Here is a 19713-nt window from a genome sequence, read left to right on the forward strand (position 1 = left end):
ATTTGTGGGAGATTGAAAGAGGTTTGATGAGGGGATGAGGATTTTTATTTATATATAGAGGTTTTGAATTGATTGGGTCTTCGGAAACATTTGAAAAGGGGGTTTGACTTTTAATATGAAGGGGTTCATAGATGGCATGCCATTGTTGATGTTTAAGATTACTTTCATTTGTGGAATGTTCTTCAATGATTCTAGATTTGCATTAACTAATTCGAAATAAAGAAGAAAAAAGATATATTATATATTAGCTTTTATTACACGGGATTTGTTAAATGACAAAAATAAATAAATTATGTATTTAAAAAAAATAAACAAAATGAAAGGTAAAAATAAATTAAATAAATCAGGTAGAATATTTCAATTGTGATTCTTAAAATACTTCACATGATTGATATTACGTGTAGCTTAACGTACCATATAATAAATCTAAAAGATTCCTTGATGATGATAAACTGAGTTGCTTTAAATGCAAGGTCCTCCACAAGCATTTGAGGCTATATTAGTTTTTATTGAAGTTGTTTTGAAATGAACCAAAGTCATTATTTTTTAAAATGACCCAATACGTATTCGATGATTTCCTCATGTCAAATCAGAACGAAACATGTGATACAATTGTAGTTCGAAGTGCGACAAACACAATTTGGTAATAGGATTGCATGTCCAAAAGGTGTCTTTATATTAAACGCAACATATGATACAAATTTTGTATACAAAGAAGTATTTTCGAATTTGTAATCATCAATTTAAGGTCTCATTTACCATGTAAATTAATGTATTAGACAAGGTATACGATTGAATTATAAAATTTTCATGTTTCATGACTTATAAAATGTATCTTCTTCATGTTTCACTACATGTACTACACATGATGGATAATATGAACTTAATGTAATTTTTCGTGTAACAATGTTTAAAAGATGATGATCAATGTGCATATAGACAATAATCTTGAGTATAATGTCATCAGATTATATATATGCACACCTAAATATATACTTTATGCGATGTTAAAAAACCACAACCAACCCAATAATTGATTATATTTAGCATCAATTCTTCTTGAATGGTGATTATAAACATGACATTTATACACCCTTAAATAGTTAATAAAATCCATATAACTACGCTATAACCCAATTGATAAAATGATTTTGACTATGCATAATTAGGATAAATGAGATAAGATATTAGGAATTATGATGAAAAATTAAGCTATGAGTGAATGTAGGCTTGACATCTAAGCATCAACACTTTTTTTTTATTAGTAGAATAACATTAAGATTTGTTTTGTTGAAATTGATTATGTAATAAATGTTTATGAAATAAAAAAAGAATTTTCCAGTTTCCAAAAAACAAAGAATTCAGTTTTATAACATTTTAGAAAAAATTTGAATTACAATTACAGGACTCCAAATTTCTTTATAACTGATCATTGTTTTAATGCTTAAGATTTTTTTAGTATGACTACGCTTAGAATATTAAATTAAAAATACAAAATTAATAATCACATTAATTGGAAATTTAAATTAAACAGAATAATGAAAAATTTATATATATGAAGTAAGAAGTCTCACATAATTCAAACTGAATTCACGAGTCCTTATTGTAAAATCATGTGTTGACATTTTTAATAAAAAGTAATGTATACATTGAGCAAAATTATGTTTTAGGTTTTATATCTTGAGATGTAACTCATGGGTCAAACCATTTTTATCAGTGACCCATGGATAGTATGGATTAAGGAGAAGAGAGATTAGAAAATTAGTATGGAATTTTAATCTAGGAATGAATGTGGTTATGACACTTAGGCATCATTATTTTTGTTTATTAGTATTGTAAGATAAGTCTGAAAATTAATACGAGTTTCTTTTAGTAAAGGTAAGTTTATTTTATGATTATCAAGTTATTTAAATGTTGTTGTAGTTATAGATTGATTTTGTCTATTAATCTACGTTGTCTCATTTGTGTATTATTACAATTATTGTTTTATTATTAGGTTACTTTCATAACAAAATGAAAGTTGTACTCTTTGAAATAAAATAGTTAATTACACTAATGCTCACGTGTTTATCAATACTAGTAGAGTGCTCGCGCAATGCAACGGCGAACAATAGTTAAAGGTTGTTAACGAGCTAATATAATCTAAACCAGGGCTAGCTCGAACTGGACTCGAACTTCATTCCGAGCTGAATTGGCTAGGCTTCAAATTAAACTTGAGATGGTATGCTTGACTGTCAGTGTATGATTTGTTGTCCACAGCTGATCGAATAAGTTAAGGGGTAGTTTAGTCTTTATGTTTAATGTAATATGGCTCATTCGCTAGGCATGTTTAGCGAATGAGGTCCATTCATTATAGATTAAGCTCATTCGCTAAGGGATTTAGCAAATGAAGGCTCATTCGTTAATGTAATGTCCATTCGTTGAGGATGTTTAACGAATGGGAGGTCATTCTCTATGGGAAACCTTATTCGTTAGGTGTGTCTAACGAATGAGAGACCTCATTCATTAGTGATGATTAACGAATGAGGGTAGCTTATAAATAGGCATTTCCTAATGAATATACGTAGATATCTATGCCATATTTATTCTCCGTGTAACGTTACCATGCCGAATTCTCTATAAGCTTAACTTATGTAATGTATGAACAACAACATATATCAATAAAGTATTGTTAACGTAATCGTCTCGTGTACGTATCATGTTATGCGATTAGATCTTGCAAGAGGACCATAAGTTTTCTCATTGACTCAATTTGGCTCAACTTTACAATTTATTATCATAAATATCACACATATAACTTAATCATGTCAATGGATTAATTCTAAGACTTTACTTAACCAAAAAGTTGAGTAAGTCAGTTGCTTGTTATAAGAACTGAACTTGTGTTTATAGAATATATAGTCTCTCCCATATTGTTTCTCTATTCATATGGACAGAGAAACAATAATAAATGTTTAACGTTAAACAAAAAGATAAATTATTTATAAGATTTCTAATGTGTTTTAACACTTGTATTTACTTAAACTATTGAACTTTATATGCATTTCTATTTTTCCCCTACTTATACGAGAACCTAAATTAAGCATAATTCTTCAACTTTTAAAACATTGATAACTTTTCTCCACAACATTATTATATAAAAACAACATCATAAAATCAAGCATTTAAAAAAAATTACATAAGTATTTTCTTTTCTAAAAAAACAAACTACTTTTTTTTTGCTATACTATTTAAAAAAAAAATGATTTTCTTTATACCTAGATGTGTTGTGCGTATAATAAGTGTGATTATAGTCATGCGTAAGTATGAAAATATGTTGTGTAATTATCATAGAAGGTGTGTAATTATCTTTCTTTATGCGTAATTATGTGCATGCAAAATTGCAACATATATTGCGTGATTATGTAGGTGTCAAAATGGGTTGGTGTTATTTACAAACAGGTTAGAATTAGGTGGTGTTATTTTCCAACTGATCAGAATAGGTTGATATGGCATGCACAACCCGACGTTAGTAGGCGCGTCAGGCTCGCTATGCGCGTCAACCAACATTGGAACGAACACAAACCCACATTTGTGGCATAAAGCAATATCAAACATGTAATCAATGTCGATACACATGTAACGAAGGCACATCGACCACATAGTTGTTACCGGTACGAACGTAACTTGATGCCCATAAACGCATAATGCATCATCGGATGCGTAACCAGATTTGGTACCTGGGTAACCCGCGCTTGAACGCATGAAATCTAACATCGCCATGTGTGTAACGCGGCATCTGACTCGTAACCGATGTCGGTACGCATGTAACCCGACATCAAGCGCTTAACCAGTGTCGGTGTAACCCGACGATGTTAAACGTCTTGCCAAAACCCGGTTGTCGGTCGTAAATCGTATTCATGTAACTTGCGAATTTTGTAAAATTAGAAAGTATAGCATTACTATACTCAAATTAAAGAGAACAAAATTCTCGTTTTTATGGAGTAGTTTCTTTTTTTTAAATATTAATGTATGAAATAGTTATGATCTTTTAAAAATCGTGAGGGGTAGTTGGTTTTACTTGAGGGGCCAAAAATATAATTATTGTTTATATAGTAAAAGTTGATAAAAATTGAGGGGCCAAGATGTAAGTATTGATAGAAAGACATCTTACCCTTAAAAAGAAGTTAAGACATGCATTAAGACTTGTAAACTTAGCAATATGTGTTGGACCTCTTAACTTTTCAGAGGTCCTTCACTCACTCTTTATATATAGTAGAGATTACAAGTTTTGTCAAGTTTGAAAAATTACGTTTGTGGATCTCAATGTTCATTCATGAGTAAAACTACGGGTACTTGAATAGAATTTAAACTAATTTTGAATAAATTCTTTTATTGAGCATGTTATTGATCCCAAAATACTAATTGGGTTATATGATTCATTGAATCGTATAACATAGAGGATTGATCTTTATCAAACTTGCATTCAAAGTCAGAATTTGATAAAGGGGTTACTGCTATCGTTGCTACAAATTATTATAAACTTGTTGACATTATCAACACGTACACTGAAATTCAAACATTCTTACTCTCCTAGTTTTGATGAGCTGCTCCAGATAGAGTCATTTAAACCAAGTTTCGAAGAGTTAGTTCCTAATTTTTTGGCAAAACGAAGGTATTGTATTGTTTCGGTCAAAAATTGACAAAACAACTTTTGATCAAATTAGTGCATGAGGTGAAGTGCTTAATGATGGTAATATCGAACACAAACATATGATTACGAGGGAAAAAACCCTTGATTATGATAATCTTCGCTTCGGTCAAGAGTTTACAACTTAATCCTTAGTCGAATTGCTTCGGTTAAGGATTACGAGCTTAACTTTTGGTCGAATTAACGCTTGATTATTATGATCTCTGGCACAATAAACCCCCGGACGGTGAAAACTATCACCGTCAATATTATTAATAACAAAATCGGTGAATACAAAGTGTTGGAGCTGATAGAATATCGAAAGCTAAGTGTTACAGTGATTGCTAGTAAGCTAGATCGTGAGAGTGTGTGTGACCTATTGATATTATCAGCTCAACATATAATAAGAAGATTACAACTGTTATTCTGATTATTCCGGAAACCCTAGACTACTTCTTCAACAAGCCGTTACTACCCACGTTGTTAGTTGACGAAGTTCAAATAGCATTCCGTTGCAATCCACGTTCTTATAAACATATTTAACACGTGCTCTTATCTGCAAAACAGTTAGATAATATAGGACAATTGAATTAGTCAACGTACCTTCCTCAGAATAACCGCTTGAGCCAAGATCCTTAAGTTAAGCTAATTCCGAGGATAAAAATCCACACCTAACAATTGCCCCCAATTTTTACTGCGTGAAAGCTGTAAAAATTTTAAATTTCAAAAGCAATAATATCTCTGATATGTGAAATGACGTGCGCGGGAATCGAGGAGACTCTAAAACCGTTCCTCTAGGTTATAATTAAAGCATTCCCCAACTTTTTCACCATAATCCTCTTCCACCGATATCAAAATCAGGTTAGTTCTCATCTCCTATATTCTTAATTTCTTGAAATTTTTCTTTCGATCCAGACAAAAAATGAGGAAAAGAACCCCTCGCGCGCCCAATCCTTTCTCTTTTTCAACCTCAGATGATTTCGTTGACCAGGCCCTTATTCCGGCGACCGACGAAGACCAATGTCTTTTCAACGATCTTGATATTAGGTTTCTGAAAGAGACGGGTTTGTTACCTGCCGGAACTGTTATTAGTCCATACGATCCCAAAGTCAAGGCTGATTTTTCCTCCAAAACTTGGACCTGCTTCTTCTATTACCCCTTTTCGATTGGCCTTTCATATCCGTTCCCCCCGCTCATACAAGAGTTCTTTGACGTGACCGGATTCTCGTACTCACAAGTCATGCCAATGGTGTGGAGGGTTTTGGCAACAGTAGACCGTCTGAACAAAACCCGTGGACTATCCATAGGTGTGCCTGAGATTGCCGCAACTTATAACCTTCGAACCTACGGATCCTTCCGCTATTCAATCCAAATCCAGCCATCTTTACATGGTTCCAAGGTGTCCGGTAGCGACCCTGATTGGAAAAAACATTTCTTTTTTCGTTCGTCGAGATTCTATTCCGAACGAGATGGACTTGCCAATAAAATGGGTTCATAAGGGTAGGAAATCTGTAGGATAAAACTTCTTTTTGTAAACGATTCATTTTGATATGGTTTGTTTCTTGTCAGTTGTGTTTGAGGATTTGATAAAGCTTAGGAAGGATACGAAGAAAAGGCTCAAAGCGTTGTTCAAGATTCCAGTAGAGGAAAGGGATTTTTGGTTAGAGGAAGAAACGGGAGAGACAAGTGTGATTGCTGCAAAACCCGCTGAAAGCATGAATTCTGGTAAGTGTTTTGGGGATTTTAGGTTTTCTAGGGATTTTGTTATCTCGAAAATAACTTGATAAATCATTGTGTAGGGATGCCGAAGCCAAAGTCTTTCAGCTTGGTGGATTTGGATGATCTTATTGAGGATAGGACTGTGGTGAAACAAGAACACTCCAAGACACTTTCCCCTTCGGTGAGAATTCCAACTACTCACCAAAAAAGTGATGCACAAAAGAAGAGGAAAGCCACAACTTCGGCTGAGACCGAGCCCTTTGCTGATATGACCACCTCCGATGCTGTAGAGAAGCTTCAAGCTCTTGCTAACTTTCTCGGAACAGTAAGTACTTTTTGCTTATCCTGAAAATAGTAATCTGCAGAAAAACTAATATTAATTTGGGAATAACAGAAAACCGAAAGTTACCGTCAGATATCCCAAGATGCTGAATTGTCCAAGAAAGAGGCTGAAGCCAAGCTCGCCGATCTTCTACAGGCTGTTAACACCAAGGACAAACTGCTCAAAAAGAAGGACAAAGAGATTTCGGATCTCAGAGCCTCATTTGAGTCAGAGAAGACTGAGTTTCTTGAAGATGCTAAGAAGTGTGCAGCCGCCAGCATTCTGGAGTCTATGATCAAGATGTCAGAGGAAGTACAAGCGAAGGGTCATGTGATGGAGTCTTGGAATTCCGTAGCTTGGAAGAAAAAGCTCAAGATGCTAAGGGGGGAGAATATTGAAGAGGATGAGACGGTTGGGACTTCTGAGGTGGTCAAGGATGCTGGAGCTAGTGAGAATGTGAAGGAGACTAAGGCTGGGGAGGCGACGGATTTGGAGAAGAAGGAAGGTGACAATGCTGAAGGTGGGAAGGCTTGAACCTGGTTTCCAGGTTGTTTTTATGTGTTTTGAATGGCTGTTCTGAATAATTTCTATTTTGGTTATGTATGGATAATGTAGTATGCTTAGGATAATGGTTTGGGTGGAGGAATCCTGGTTCAGGACGAAGCCCAAACTGTCTTTTACTTTCTGCAATTAGAACAATTATGATAGTTCGGGTGGATGGGCTCCGTTTTGAGTGAAACCCGGACTATCTTTTTCTGCATTATAATATTAGCACAACTTTTTATGACTTATATTGGCATGCTTTCACTTTTTCTGTTTTTAGAAAAATCTAAGTTTCATGAAAAATCTTTTAGTAAAAGGTTTATGTTTTACCAATAAACCAATACCAAGTCATAAATTTTATATAATATGAAAGATAAAATACTTGCAAATAGTAAATCATACCAGAATCATGTATCAATTAACCTGGAAATTATCCAGACCGTCTTATCCTTGCAATAAGATCACTGTTTAGAATATTTTTCTAATCCTGAGGATATAGCAATAGAATTGTGACATTAGCATTATCCTGAAAATATTTTTAGAAATTCTGGCGACAAGGCCTAAATAAATTGGCGACAAGGCCCTTTAGGAGAGATGAAAAAATCTCTTAAACCATTAGAAACAAACTTGCGAATAGGCTTTTTAGAAGAGATGTAAATCTCTTAAACCTTAAGAATGGACTGGCGACAAGACCCTTTAGAAGAGATGTAAATCTCTTTAACCTTAGATTATGGTACGTCTACCATAAACTTGTGATTCAAACCAATAGCCGAGGATAGCGAGGTAACAAGTCACTATATTTCATGTGCTGGCCCCGCCTATCAAACTAAGGCCGAATAAATCATGCGCTACATGCGTCTTAAGAAGAGATGAAGATCCCTTAAACCACAAGATCCAAACCAGTAGCCGAGGATAACGAGGTAACAAGTCACTATATTTCATGTGCTGGCCCCGCCTCTCAAACTAAGGCCGAATAAATCATGCTCTACAGGCGACTTAAGAAGAGATGAAAATCCATCAAACCTTAGAAGAGGTGAAAACCCCTTATACCTTAAGGATAAGCTGGTGACGAGGCCTTCAGATATTGGCGCTACAGGCGACTTTAAGAAGAGAAGAAAAATCCCTTAAACCTTAGAAGATGTGAAAATCCCTTATACCTTAAGGATAAGCTGGCGACGAGGCCTTTAGATACTGGCGACGAATTCCCAAGTTAACTTCATTCTCTCATATCTACAAAATAGTCAACTCTAAGTGAGGGGTGGGTGTTAGCCTTGCTAACACCCCTCTGATGCTTAAGTCAGTACCTTGTTTGAAGAATAATAATATTAAAAAATAAATAAAAGTATAAGTTTGAGTACATACCTTGAATTTTTAGTATAACAGTTATCCTCGGGATAGAAGTCTTACATGAAATATTTTTTGAGATGTATAGCATTCTAAGCCCTTGGTAGTAAGTCACCATCCAAAGTATATAATTTGTATGCCCCATTTCCTGCTTCCGAATCGATCAGGTAAGGACCTTCCCACTTTGGTGCGAGCTTCCCATCCGTAGGATTGGTAGTATTTTGAAAAGCTTTTCGGAGAACCAAATCCCCTTCTTTAAACCTTCGAACTCTGATATTCTTGTTGTAGGATTTTTCTATCTTCTGTTGATAAGAAGCCATTCTGATCTTTGCCAAATCCCAGAGTTCTTCTACCACATCTAGATCTTCAGGTAGACTTCGAGTGTTATCTTCGGGATTTTGATGAGTGACTTTGGCCGTCGGGATAACCATCTCTGTGGGGATAACTGCTTCAGCTCCAAACACTAATGAGAAAGGAGTCTGACCAGTAGCATTCTTCGAAGTGGTTCTATCTGCCCAAAGAATGAAAGGTAGTTCCTCGGCCCACTTTCCTTTCTTAGACCCCAACTTTTTCTTTAGGTTATTGATGATGATTTTGTTGCTTGATTCGGCCTGTCCATTAGCTTGAGGATGGACAGGTGTTGATGTGATCATCTTGATTCCCCAACTGGCACAGAAGTTAGTTGTTCTCTTGCCGATAGAGCCATTGTCACATACTATCTCTTTCGGAATCCCAAATCTGTCAGGATATTGCGCTTGATGAATGAGATAACTTCTTTTTCTTTGACTTGAACAAAGGCTTCTACTTCGATACACTTCGAGAAATAATATGTCATAGCCAACATAAAGACTCTTCCTCCTGGAGCTCTTGGTAGGTTCCCCACGATATCCATTCCCCACTTCATGAAAGGCTAAGGGGATATAATAGGATATAATGGTTTTGCTGGCTGGTGCAAAATGTTGCTATGTCTCTGGCGTGCATCACATTTCTGAGAATAATTCATAGCATCCCTCTTCATCGTTGGCCAGAAATACCCCGTCCTCAGGATTTTGGAGAATAGTGCTCTGCCCCCAGTGTGATTCCCACAATCTCCATCATGGATATCTTGAAGAACTTCTTGAGCTTCTGCCTTCTCCAAGCACCTAAGATATGGTCCTGCAAGAGATTTTCTGTATAATATATCATTCATTATAGTATATGGGATTACCTTTGTGTGAAAAGCTCTTGGGTTTTCATCCTTGGGGATAACCCCATCCTGAATATATTCCTTGATTGGGATAATCCAAGAACTTTCATTATTCTCAGGATTCTTGGCTCCCACATCTTCATCATCTTTTGATATTTCATTGACACCTTGCTCTTTTATTGCTGGGCTCAGGATATGTACGATAGGGATCTTAACACCTTCTGGTATCCTGAAGGATGAAGCTAATTATGTTAGGGCGTCTGCTTCAACATTCTCTTCCCTAGGTACCTGCGAAATATTAAACATTTCGAAGCACTTTGTTAGTTTTTTAACTAGCTCTAGATATCTCATTAGTCTTTCTCCTCTAACAGTTAAGAACCATTAAAGTGATTAGTTAATAATAATGAATCAACATGTACTTGAATAAACCTGATTTTCATGTCGATTGCTAATTGTAATCCTGCTATCAAAGCTTCATATTCTGCCTCGTTATTTGTGGCTTGAAATCCGCAGGATATGGATTGAGGTATAATGTCCCCCTGTGGCGATTTCAGTAGAATCCCGAGACCTGTTCCTCTAACATTTGAAGCACCATCAGTGTATAGGGTCCACTTATCTTTGGTTTCTTCAAGTTGTTGGACTTCCAAGTCTACCTTTTCTTTAAGTTCACTGGTGAAATCAGCCATAAAGTCCGCTAATGCCTGGGATTTGATAGCAGTCCTGTGTTCATATGTTATAGCATATGCACTTAGCTTTACTGCCCATTTTGCCATTCTACCTGACATTTTTGGTTTTCTCAAAACAGACTTAATAGGATAGTTAGTTTTAACACATATAGGGTGAGTTTCAAAATAGTGTCTAAGTTTAGTAGATGCCATAATAAGCGCTAAAATTAATTTCTAAAGATAAGAATACCTGGTTTCAGCATCCAAAAAGCTTTTACTTACATAATATACAGGATGTTGTTGACCTTCGAGATCCTTAGCCAAAACTGCACTTATAGCATTATTTGATACAGCAAGATATATAGATAGAGATTCACCTTCCTCAGGTTTTACCAATAGAGGAGCAGAAGAAAGATAAGCTTTTAAGGATGCTAAAGCTTCCTCATGCCTATTGGTCCATTCGAACCTCTTGTTTTTCTTCAGGATATCGTAAAATTCTTTGCACTTTTCTAAGGATTTGGATATGAATCTGTTGAGCGCCGCTATCCTGCCAGTTAGCCTTTGAACATCCTTGACCAATTCTAGGGATTTCAGATTCAGGATAGCTTGTATCTGCTATGGACTCGCCTCTATCCCTCTTTTGGTGACCATGTATCCCAAAAATTTGCTAGCCTTCACTCCGAAATGACATTTCGAAGGATTCAGCTTCATATTGTATTTGCCGAGGATGTCAAATGCTGTCTTGAGATATTGAAGGTGATCTTCAGCTTTTTTGGATTTTACCACCATATCATCAATATAGACCTCCATTGTGTCCCCTAGTTGCTCTTTGAACATCATGTTAACTAACCTCTGATAGGTTGCTCCTGCATTTCTAAGTCCAAAGGGCATAGCAATATAACAATAAATACCTGTGGGAGTCATGAAGGCCGTATCTTATTGATCTGAGGGCTCCATCTGGATTTGCTGAAATCCTGAGGATGCGTCCATGAATGTCAGCATCTCATGGCCGGCCGTAGCATCCACCATTGAATCGATGTGTGGTAGAGGGAATGGATCTTTAGGACAAGCTTTATTCAAGTATGTGAAATCTACACAAACTCTCCATTTGCCATTCTTTTTCTGTACAACCACCACATTTGCTAACCATCAGGGATATTGAACTTCCCTAATCATTTTTGCCTTCAAGAGTCTTTCTACTTCTTCTTGAATAATTATGTTTCTTTCAGGTGCAAATTTTCTTCTTTTTTGATGGATTGGCCTGAAAGAATTATCAATTCCAATTTTATGTGTTATAATATCTTTGGAAATACCTGTCATATCTTCATGTTTTCATGCAAATGTTGACAGCCTTGTTTTGAGGAAATCGAGCAATTTTGACTCATTATCCTCAGGAATGCTAGCTCATATCAACACTTTGAATTCAGGATCCTCGGGATAAAGTGGTACTTCTTTAATTTCTTTTTCCCTGGCCTCCATTACGCCTCGTGCTGGCTTCTGTAATTGCTACGCCTGCTGGGGTTTGGCAGTGCACTTCATGGAAGAGGTGTAGCAATTCTTCACGTCTTGTTGGTCACTGATGATTTTGATAACTCCCCATGGACTTGGGAGTTTCACACATTGGTGATAAGTGGAGGGAACTGCTTTCATTTCGTGTATCTAGGGCCTGCCTAATATAATATTGCAACAAGATAAACAGTCAATAACACAAAATTTTTGCATTTTATTTACCCCTACGACATATATTAGGAGCTTAATCTCCTCGATAGTGTTCTTAGTTTCTCCACTGAATCCGACCAATACTGAGGAACTGGGGACGATCTCATCCTCATGAATATTCATCTTTTTCAGCACGTCCAATTGAATAATGTTGATAGAGCTTCCACCATCTATGAGGATCCTGCGAACATAATGGTTAGCCACATATAAAGTTATTACCAAACTATCATGATGAGGATCTTGAACATCGACTCTATCACTTTCATCGAAGAATATAATCCTCTCTTTAGTGAGAATAGATGTCTTTGTTGGCCTATCAGCCACTTCTAACTTTCTTTGGTCAACATTTCCTTTGCAGCAGAATAAGAGGTTCCACAGATGTCGGATCCTCCGGATATGAACATGATTGTCCTTGCATCTGTTGGTGGAGGAGTCGGCTTTTCAGAAATTTTCTCGGGATCCTGCTCTCTTCCCTTCTTCTTGCCAAGTAGCTCTTTCAAGTGGCCCTTGCTGAGAAGATAGCTGATCTCCCTTCTAAGTGCAATGCAATCATCGGTCAAGTGCCCAAAGTCTTCGTGGAAAGTGCACCATTTTGATTTGTCTTTCCAGGCTCCTGGTCTCTCCGTTTCCTTGGCCACCTGGCTTTCTCACCTAAATCCTGCATGGCACACATTAATCCACCAATATCAACAGAAAAACAATATTCAGAGATCTTAGGATATTCTTCATCATTTTCCTCATCTACTGCATTAATCCTGGGGTTATCAGGCTTGTACTAAGGCTTCGCTCGATACGATTTTCCCGGGGACTCGGATTTCCTGTTCGTCTGGTCGTACTTCGGGATATCGACTTTGGAGTTTTTCTTGTCGTTTTCTAGTCTGATAAAACTCAGAGCTCTGCTTCTTGCTTCGTCTAATGACCTGCATGGAGTCATAACGAGATCATCATAGAAAGAGGAGCCCTTTTCTAATCCCAACTGGAGAGCTTCCACTGCTGAAGCTGGGTTTAGATTCGGGATTTCCAGCGACTCCTTACTAAACCTGGTAATAAAATCTCTCAAGGATTCCCCAGGATTCTGGGTAACCCTATAAAGATCACCTGTCATTTTTTCAAAAGTTCTACTGCAATAAAACTGGTTATTAAACAGGTTAACTAAATGAGAAAAAGAATTGATAGTGTTAGGAGGAATACTCAGTAGCCATTTCATGGCTGCTCCGGTCAAGGTAGATCCAAACCATTTGCAAAGACATGCCTCTTTGATTTCCATAGGGATTGGATTGATCTCCATACGTTCTCTATATTGTGCGACGTGTTCCTCAGGATCCGCTGAGCCATCATACAGCTTCATATTTGGAGTTTGAAACTGTTTTGGGATCCGTACGTCGCTAATCGATGGCACAAACCGGGATATCCTGTGACTATTAGTGGGAACTTCAGCTATGGGACGGATCACGCCAGGGACATTCGATATCATGTCCTTAAGTTTCTACAATTCTCGGGCTAAGCCCGGACTTATGCCTGCATCCTGCAAAAATCCTTGATTAGCATTAAATGGAATCGTATTGAAAGAGTTACCCTGATTAACATTCTGAGGAGTGGTCTAGGCGTTGTAGCTCGTATTCCCAATCATAGTATTTCCAGGGTTGGTAAGCGGAGCAGTTGGAGCATTGGCCTGCATCGGGATAAAGTCTCCCTGATGTACATCAGAGGATCCTGAGGGCTGCTAAGCTTGAGCTAATCCTGAAGATACCGTCTGCTGATAAGGATCAGCCTGATGGAACAATCCTGAGGATCCAGACTGCTGGAATAATCCTGAGGATCCAGACTGTTGGAACAATCTGGAGGGTCCTCCCGGCTGTGACAATCCTGAAGATCATGCATGTTGAAAAGGCCCAGCAGATGATGAATACGGGTACCCTTGAGATCCGGATATGTGCAATCCCGCAGACCCCAAATGCTGGAAAGATGGGGGTCCAGAGTTGTACGCCGTGGTTGGCTCTGGATACACCAATCCCGAGGATCCTGGAGGAGTGAAATCCAGAGATCTCGGGATTGGTGGTGTGAATTCTTCCACCGGATTCTTGGCTTTCTTGACATATTCCAATTCCCTCACGAGCATCTGGTTGGTCTTGTTCTGGCGATCCATCTGTTCCTGTAGCCGTTTGTACAGAGACAGAAGGTCGTTGTTGGACACCATGATGGGATCATGGGAAGATGGTTTCGATCCCGAGAACACAGGAGTAGCAGTCTTCTTCTGGACGTTATCAGGCTTCTTCGGGATACCACCAGCAGTTGGAGGCATGGGTGGCCTCGCTGAGGATTCTGAGGCTGCGGCAGAAGATGAAACAATCTTGGGTTGTGAAGACATGTTGTGGATATTGAGAGTAGGGTTTCGTTTGAAAGTGAATAATGATCAAAACACTGTTTGACCCACGGTGGACGCCAAATTGTTTCGATCAAAAATTGACAAAGCAACTTTTGATCAAATTAGTGCGTGAGGTGAAGTGCTTAATGATGGTAATATCGAACACAAAGATATGATTACGAGGGAAAACCCTTGATTATGATAATCTTCGTTTCGGTCAAGAGTTTACAACTTAATCCTTAGTCGAATTGCTTCGGTTAAGGATTACGAGCTTAACTTTTGGTCAAATTAACGCTTGATTATTATGATCTCCGGCACAATAAACCCCCGGACGGTGAAAACTATCACCGTCAATATTATTAATAACAAAATCGGTGAATACAAAGTGTTGGAGCTAATAGAATATCGAAAGCTAAGTGTTACAGTGATTGCTAGTAAGCTAGATCGTGAGAGTGTGTGTGACCTATTGATATTATCAGCTCAATATATAATAAGAATATTACAACTGTTATTCTGATTATTCCGGAAACCCTAGACTACTTCTTCAACAAGCCGTTACTACCCACATTGTTAGTTGACGAAGTTCAAATAGCATTCCGTTGCAATCCACGTTCTTATAAACATATTTAACACGTGCTCTTATATGCAAAACAGTTAGATAATATAGGACAATTGAATTAGTCAACATACCTTCCTCAGAATAACCGCTTGAGCCAAGATCCTTAAGTTAAGCTTAATTCCGAGGATAAAAATCCACACCTAACAAGTATGAGGCATGATGTCAAGAAAAATGTGCGATGGTTCATCAGAGTTGGAAGGTGTTAAGTAAACGCTTGTTTAACATTATTATAAATTTATAACTTCGGCGCTAAACTAATAATGGGATAAGCCCATATATCATGAGGTTTCAAGAGCCCTTGCAAATATCCACCCAAAAAATTAGTGCATAAGTTGGTTTGGCCGGGTTTTAGCTAAAACCAAATAAAAACCGAAATCGAACCAAAAATTCAGTTTTTAACTAAAAAAATCAACATATCAGCCTTTTGCTTCGTGTTTGGTTATTTCAATTAGTTTTTTTTTCTACCGTATATAATACCTCAAATTTGATAATTAAATATAAAAGTATAAAACTATATCATTTTGATGAATGGGTAAGTGATACCGGGTACCAGTACTGAAACGACCACCGTTACCGATACCAAGCTTTTGAAATTCGGAAATTTATGATCAGTATTAGTATCTTACCGAACCCATCCCTAGTCCATTCTCGTAATTAACCATCCGTGTAATTCTCTCTCTTTTTCAAGATCCAAAGTCGGCCCCCCACGGTTCAAAGTTCGAACAAATAAAACATAACCCGGACTTCAAACGGACTCATCTTCAATCAATCACATCACCGGTGTACATACATATCTCCGTCATCTAATTCCACCACATGTTCAACAACAACAGTAACAGTACATCCATTCCAATAACCGACGACTTTCCCGATGAATTCAGCAGCAAGATGCGTTCCAGACCACGACGCAAACGCCGTAAATCAGACTTCCGAGGCAAAGACGAATTAGCTAAACGAACTTGCAAACAGCTTACCAGATGGTGGCCACTGTTCTTATTTATTACCGCATTGTTGCTACTACTTGTTTACGAGGCTTCTAATATTGGCTGGAGATCCAGACCCGGTAAATTAGAACTTGAAACCCGTCGATTGAAACCTAATGTTGAAGTACCCGTTAAGAAACCAGTGGGTAACTTGAATCGCCTTGATGCTCCACGTAAGCATAATATTTGATTTTAACATTTAAACTGTAATTTTAAATTTGGGGGTTTTAATCTATTTAGGTTTAGTTTGGGGGTTTTAATAAGATTGTGGTTTTTGTGAGATTGTAAATTACTGAACAATAAGTATATAGGAAACCGAATGCATATACTACATACCTAATGGACCGTGGGCTCGTAATAATAAATCTAATATCCAATACTCCGCTGCAGTCGTAGCAGAAGTAAACCAGACGCATAAAACCAATAATAATAATAATAATAAGATAAACATGTTTCGATTGACTCGAAAATTCAATATTTTGCCAACAAATATATATCGTGTATTCGTGTTTGATGTTTTCATCCTTATTTTGTATGATTGTGATATCCATGGTTTGCGTTGATTGTGTCGCCCGCAGTGTTATAAAGTTTCATAGCAAAGGACCGTAGTCCTGATCTTTAAAAGTGGGGTGGCTGTGGGGCTGAATTTGACACACTAGCTTGTAAAGCCATTGATATTTAAAAAATATTACCAGTTTTATTGGGATCAAGCGGTTGTAGTCATTAGTTGTTGGTTCCTATAATGATAAACACGATAACATTTAAAATGTAATTTTGTGATTGTACTTTTAGGCAGAGTTATTAAAATCCCTCGCTTCTTGCATCTAGGCCCGTTTTCCGGGTGAGGTCCAATATATGCGATTCTGATTCCTAGGCCCTCGCTTTTTAAGTTGACGACACCTCTATTGGTATTGATGACAGATCAAGAACAATGATCATTTGAACCTTTACTATTTATTGGTTTTTGAACGTTTGGTTTTCATGCTTTTTGAACATTCTGGTACTTACTTTGAACCTTTTATTATTCAAGTTTTGGAATGACATTTAAATCTTGACTCTTTTCATATTTTTGGTACTAAATAGATATTAAGTGCTATATAATAGCTTTTGTATATTTAATTTTATTTAAGTGCGCTAACTTTCTCTTAGGCCCTTGCTTTTTTTTGCGCCTTGCACCTAGCGCATTCAATAACTACGCTTTTAGGTTTAATTTGGAAAATTGCAGTCTATTTAGGTTTAATATGGGGATTTCAACCTAGTGTTAGGATCAAATACAACCAACTCTTAACGTGAGAAGTGTACAAATAACTAGAGTAATTATATTAATGCTACTTCATTCTATTGTAGCATAATAATAATGACAGTAGTTTAAAAACAATAGCGTAATAATAATTACTCTAGTTATTTGTACGCTTCTTGCGTTAAGAGTTGTTTGTACTGGATCCCACCCCTTTCTGTCCATTTAGCTTTAATTTCTTTAGATTGTAAGTTTTTCTCCTAAAATCTATTTTATGACATTTTTTTTTATTATATCAGGTTGTTTGAAGCTTTTACCTACTGATGAACTTGAGCATCTGGATTTTCCACTTAATAAAGATTTATCTGTTCCTATAAAGAAAGTGATATATTTATCAGAGAGTAATGCACCTTATGATAAACATTCTCAACCAGAGTTGGGAACCACGAGGTTCAATTTGTTTACTGGTTATCAAACTCTTGATCAAAGAGAACAAGGTTTTAAGGTGAATGAAACTGCATCTCTACACTGTGGTTTCTACGGTGAAGATGGAGGTTTTGCGATATCAAGCGAAGATAAAAGTTACATGCAAACTTGCAAAAGTGTGGTTTCCACTTGTGCATTTGGTGGTGGAGATGATCTTTATCAGCCTATTGGGATGACAGACACATCACTTCAGAAGGTATGCATATTATTTATATGCAAAATCTATACTAATATAAATATCCCTTTTTATTAATCTTACAAAATAGATTTATATAGGTCTGCTATGTAGCATTTTGGGATGAAATTACTCTTGCAGCACAGGAACAACAGGGAAATACTATTAACAAAGATCGTTTCATTGGAAAATGGCGTATTGTTATTATTAAAAATCTTCCCTTTAGAGATCAGAGGCTGAACGGGAAAATCCCAAAAGTAATTTCCTTTTCTTTTTAATCTTTTCTTTCGCCTTGCTTTATAGTAACTTATGATGCTGATGCCATCACTCATTAGATGTTGGCACATCGTCTCTTTCCAAATGCAAGATTTTCCATATGGGTAGATTCAAAATCCCAATTTAGGCGGGACCCATTAGGGGTATTCGAGGCACTTTTATGGCGTTCAAAATCCGTTCTTGCAATATCTGCACATGGGGCTCGCAGTAGTGTGTATGATGAGGCAAAGGCGGTTGTGAAGAAAAACAAAGCTACACCAGAAGAAGTGGAAGTACAAATTACTCAATACCACCATGATGGTCTCCCTGAAGATAAAAGATTTAATGGAAATAAAGGTATCAAGTCATTTAACATCTTTGCATAATGTTAGTGGTTTGAATGTGTATATTTGTTTGTGTGCAGCTTTGAATGAGGCTTCTGTGATTGTGAGAGAGCATACACCGATGACTAATTTGTTGATGTGTCTTTGGTTCAACGAGGTTGTTAGGTTTACCTCGCGTGATCAGCTTAGTTTCCCATACGTTATGTGGCGGTTGAAGGTGCTAAAGAATATAAACATGTTTCCGGTTTGCACGAGGAAAGATCTTGTGAATAGCATGGGTCACATACGCAAGGCTAAGCCTTTAGGTTGATGCAATTTACAGGAGCTGGTAATTGTTATTCTGTGTTGGAGCATTTTTTTTCTGTGCAAAAGTTATTTATATTGTAGTATTTATGATTTGTATAGGATATTAGGATTGACTAAAGTTAGGCGGGTTTAGACTTTAGATATTTTCTTGCCATTTTTTATGGTTTGTGTAACAAGTTAATCATTGGCTTGAGAGTTGATATTCTTTTATGGTGTTTCTTCTTCAACTTGTCTAAAGTTAATTGATTAGACGTGCACAAATCGGGTTCACCTTGAAAACCCGAACCGGTTCGGAACCGGTTTTTTTCAAACCGGATAGAAAATGACACCGGTTCCAGTCAGGAACCGGTTCGGTTCCCGACCCGAACCGATGCCCAGAAATGCAAACTTTTAGGAACCGGGTAGGGTTGGAACCGGAACCGGTTTTTACGTAAAAACCGGTTCCACCGGTTTTTTTTGAAATTTAAATATTATAGCCGTTAGGAACCGGTTCCAACGGCTATATAGCCGTTTTTGACCGTTGGAACCGGTTTTTTAACTACAAATAGGTTATTTTCTTACTATAAATAGCAAGGTTTGTTTGTGTACTTGTTAAACCACTTTCAAAACTATAAAACACACTCCAAACCACAATTAACCTTAAACCGACAACAAATGGCAACTAATGATGACGTTATGGTGATCGAAACAACAAGATGCCCCGATGTTTGGGTTCATTACGATTTGTGTCTCATGACTGACTCACATGAGTTGGCACGTTGCAAATATTGCTTGAA

The 19713-nt window shown here is 37.1% G+C and overlaps 1 protein-coding gene across 1 annotated transcript; it reads left to right on the forward strand.

Moving 5' to 3' along the window:
- Window positions 1-15918: 15918 nt before the first annotated feature.
- On the forward strand, window positions 15919-19144 carry LOC143599059 (putative hexosyltransferase MUCI70). The gene is made up of 5 exons (XM_077077116.1): window positions 15919-16307; window positions 17671-18053; window positions 18134-18289; window positions 18368-18644; window positions 18712-19144. The coding sequence occupies exons 1-5, from the start codon at window positions 15968-15970 to the stop codon at window positions 18939-18941; spliced, it is 1386 nt and encodes a 461-aa protein (XP_076933231.1). The 5' UTR covers window positions 15919-15967; the 3' UTR covers window positions 18942-19144.
- The last annotated feature ends 569 nt before the right edge of the window (window positions 19145-19713 follow it).

Source organism: Bidens hawaiensis, unplaced genomic scaffold (assembly GCF_021521415.1).
Source record: "Bidens hawaiensis isolate Kalapana, Puna unplaced genomic scaffold, B.hawaiensis_p1.1 tig00051453_1, whole genome shotgun sequence".
Classification (NCBI taxonomy): Eukaryota; Viridiplantae; Streptophyta; class Magnoliopsida; order Asterales; family Asteraceae; genus Bidens; species Bidens hawaiensis.

Coding starts and splice junctions, on each gene's coding strand:
- LOC143599059 (XM_077077116.1), top strand. CDS start 15,968: ATGTTCAACAACAACAGTAACAGTACATCCATTCCAATAACCGACGAC. Junction 18,054..18,133: donor CAGACACATCACTTCAGAAG/GTATGCATATTA, acceptor AGATTTATATAG/GTCTGCTATGTAGCATTTTG. Junction 18,290..18,367: donor TGAACGGGAAAATCCCAAAA/GTAATTTCCTTT, acceptor ATCACTCATTAG/ATGTTGGCACATCGTCTCTT.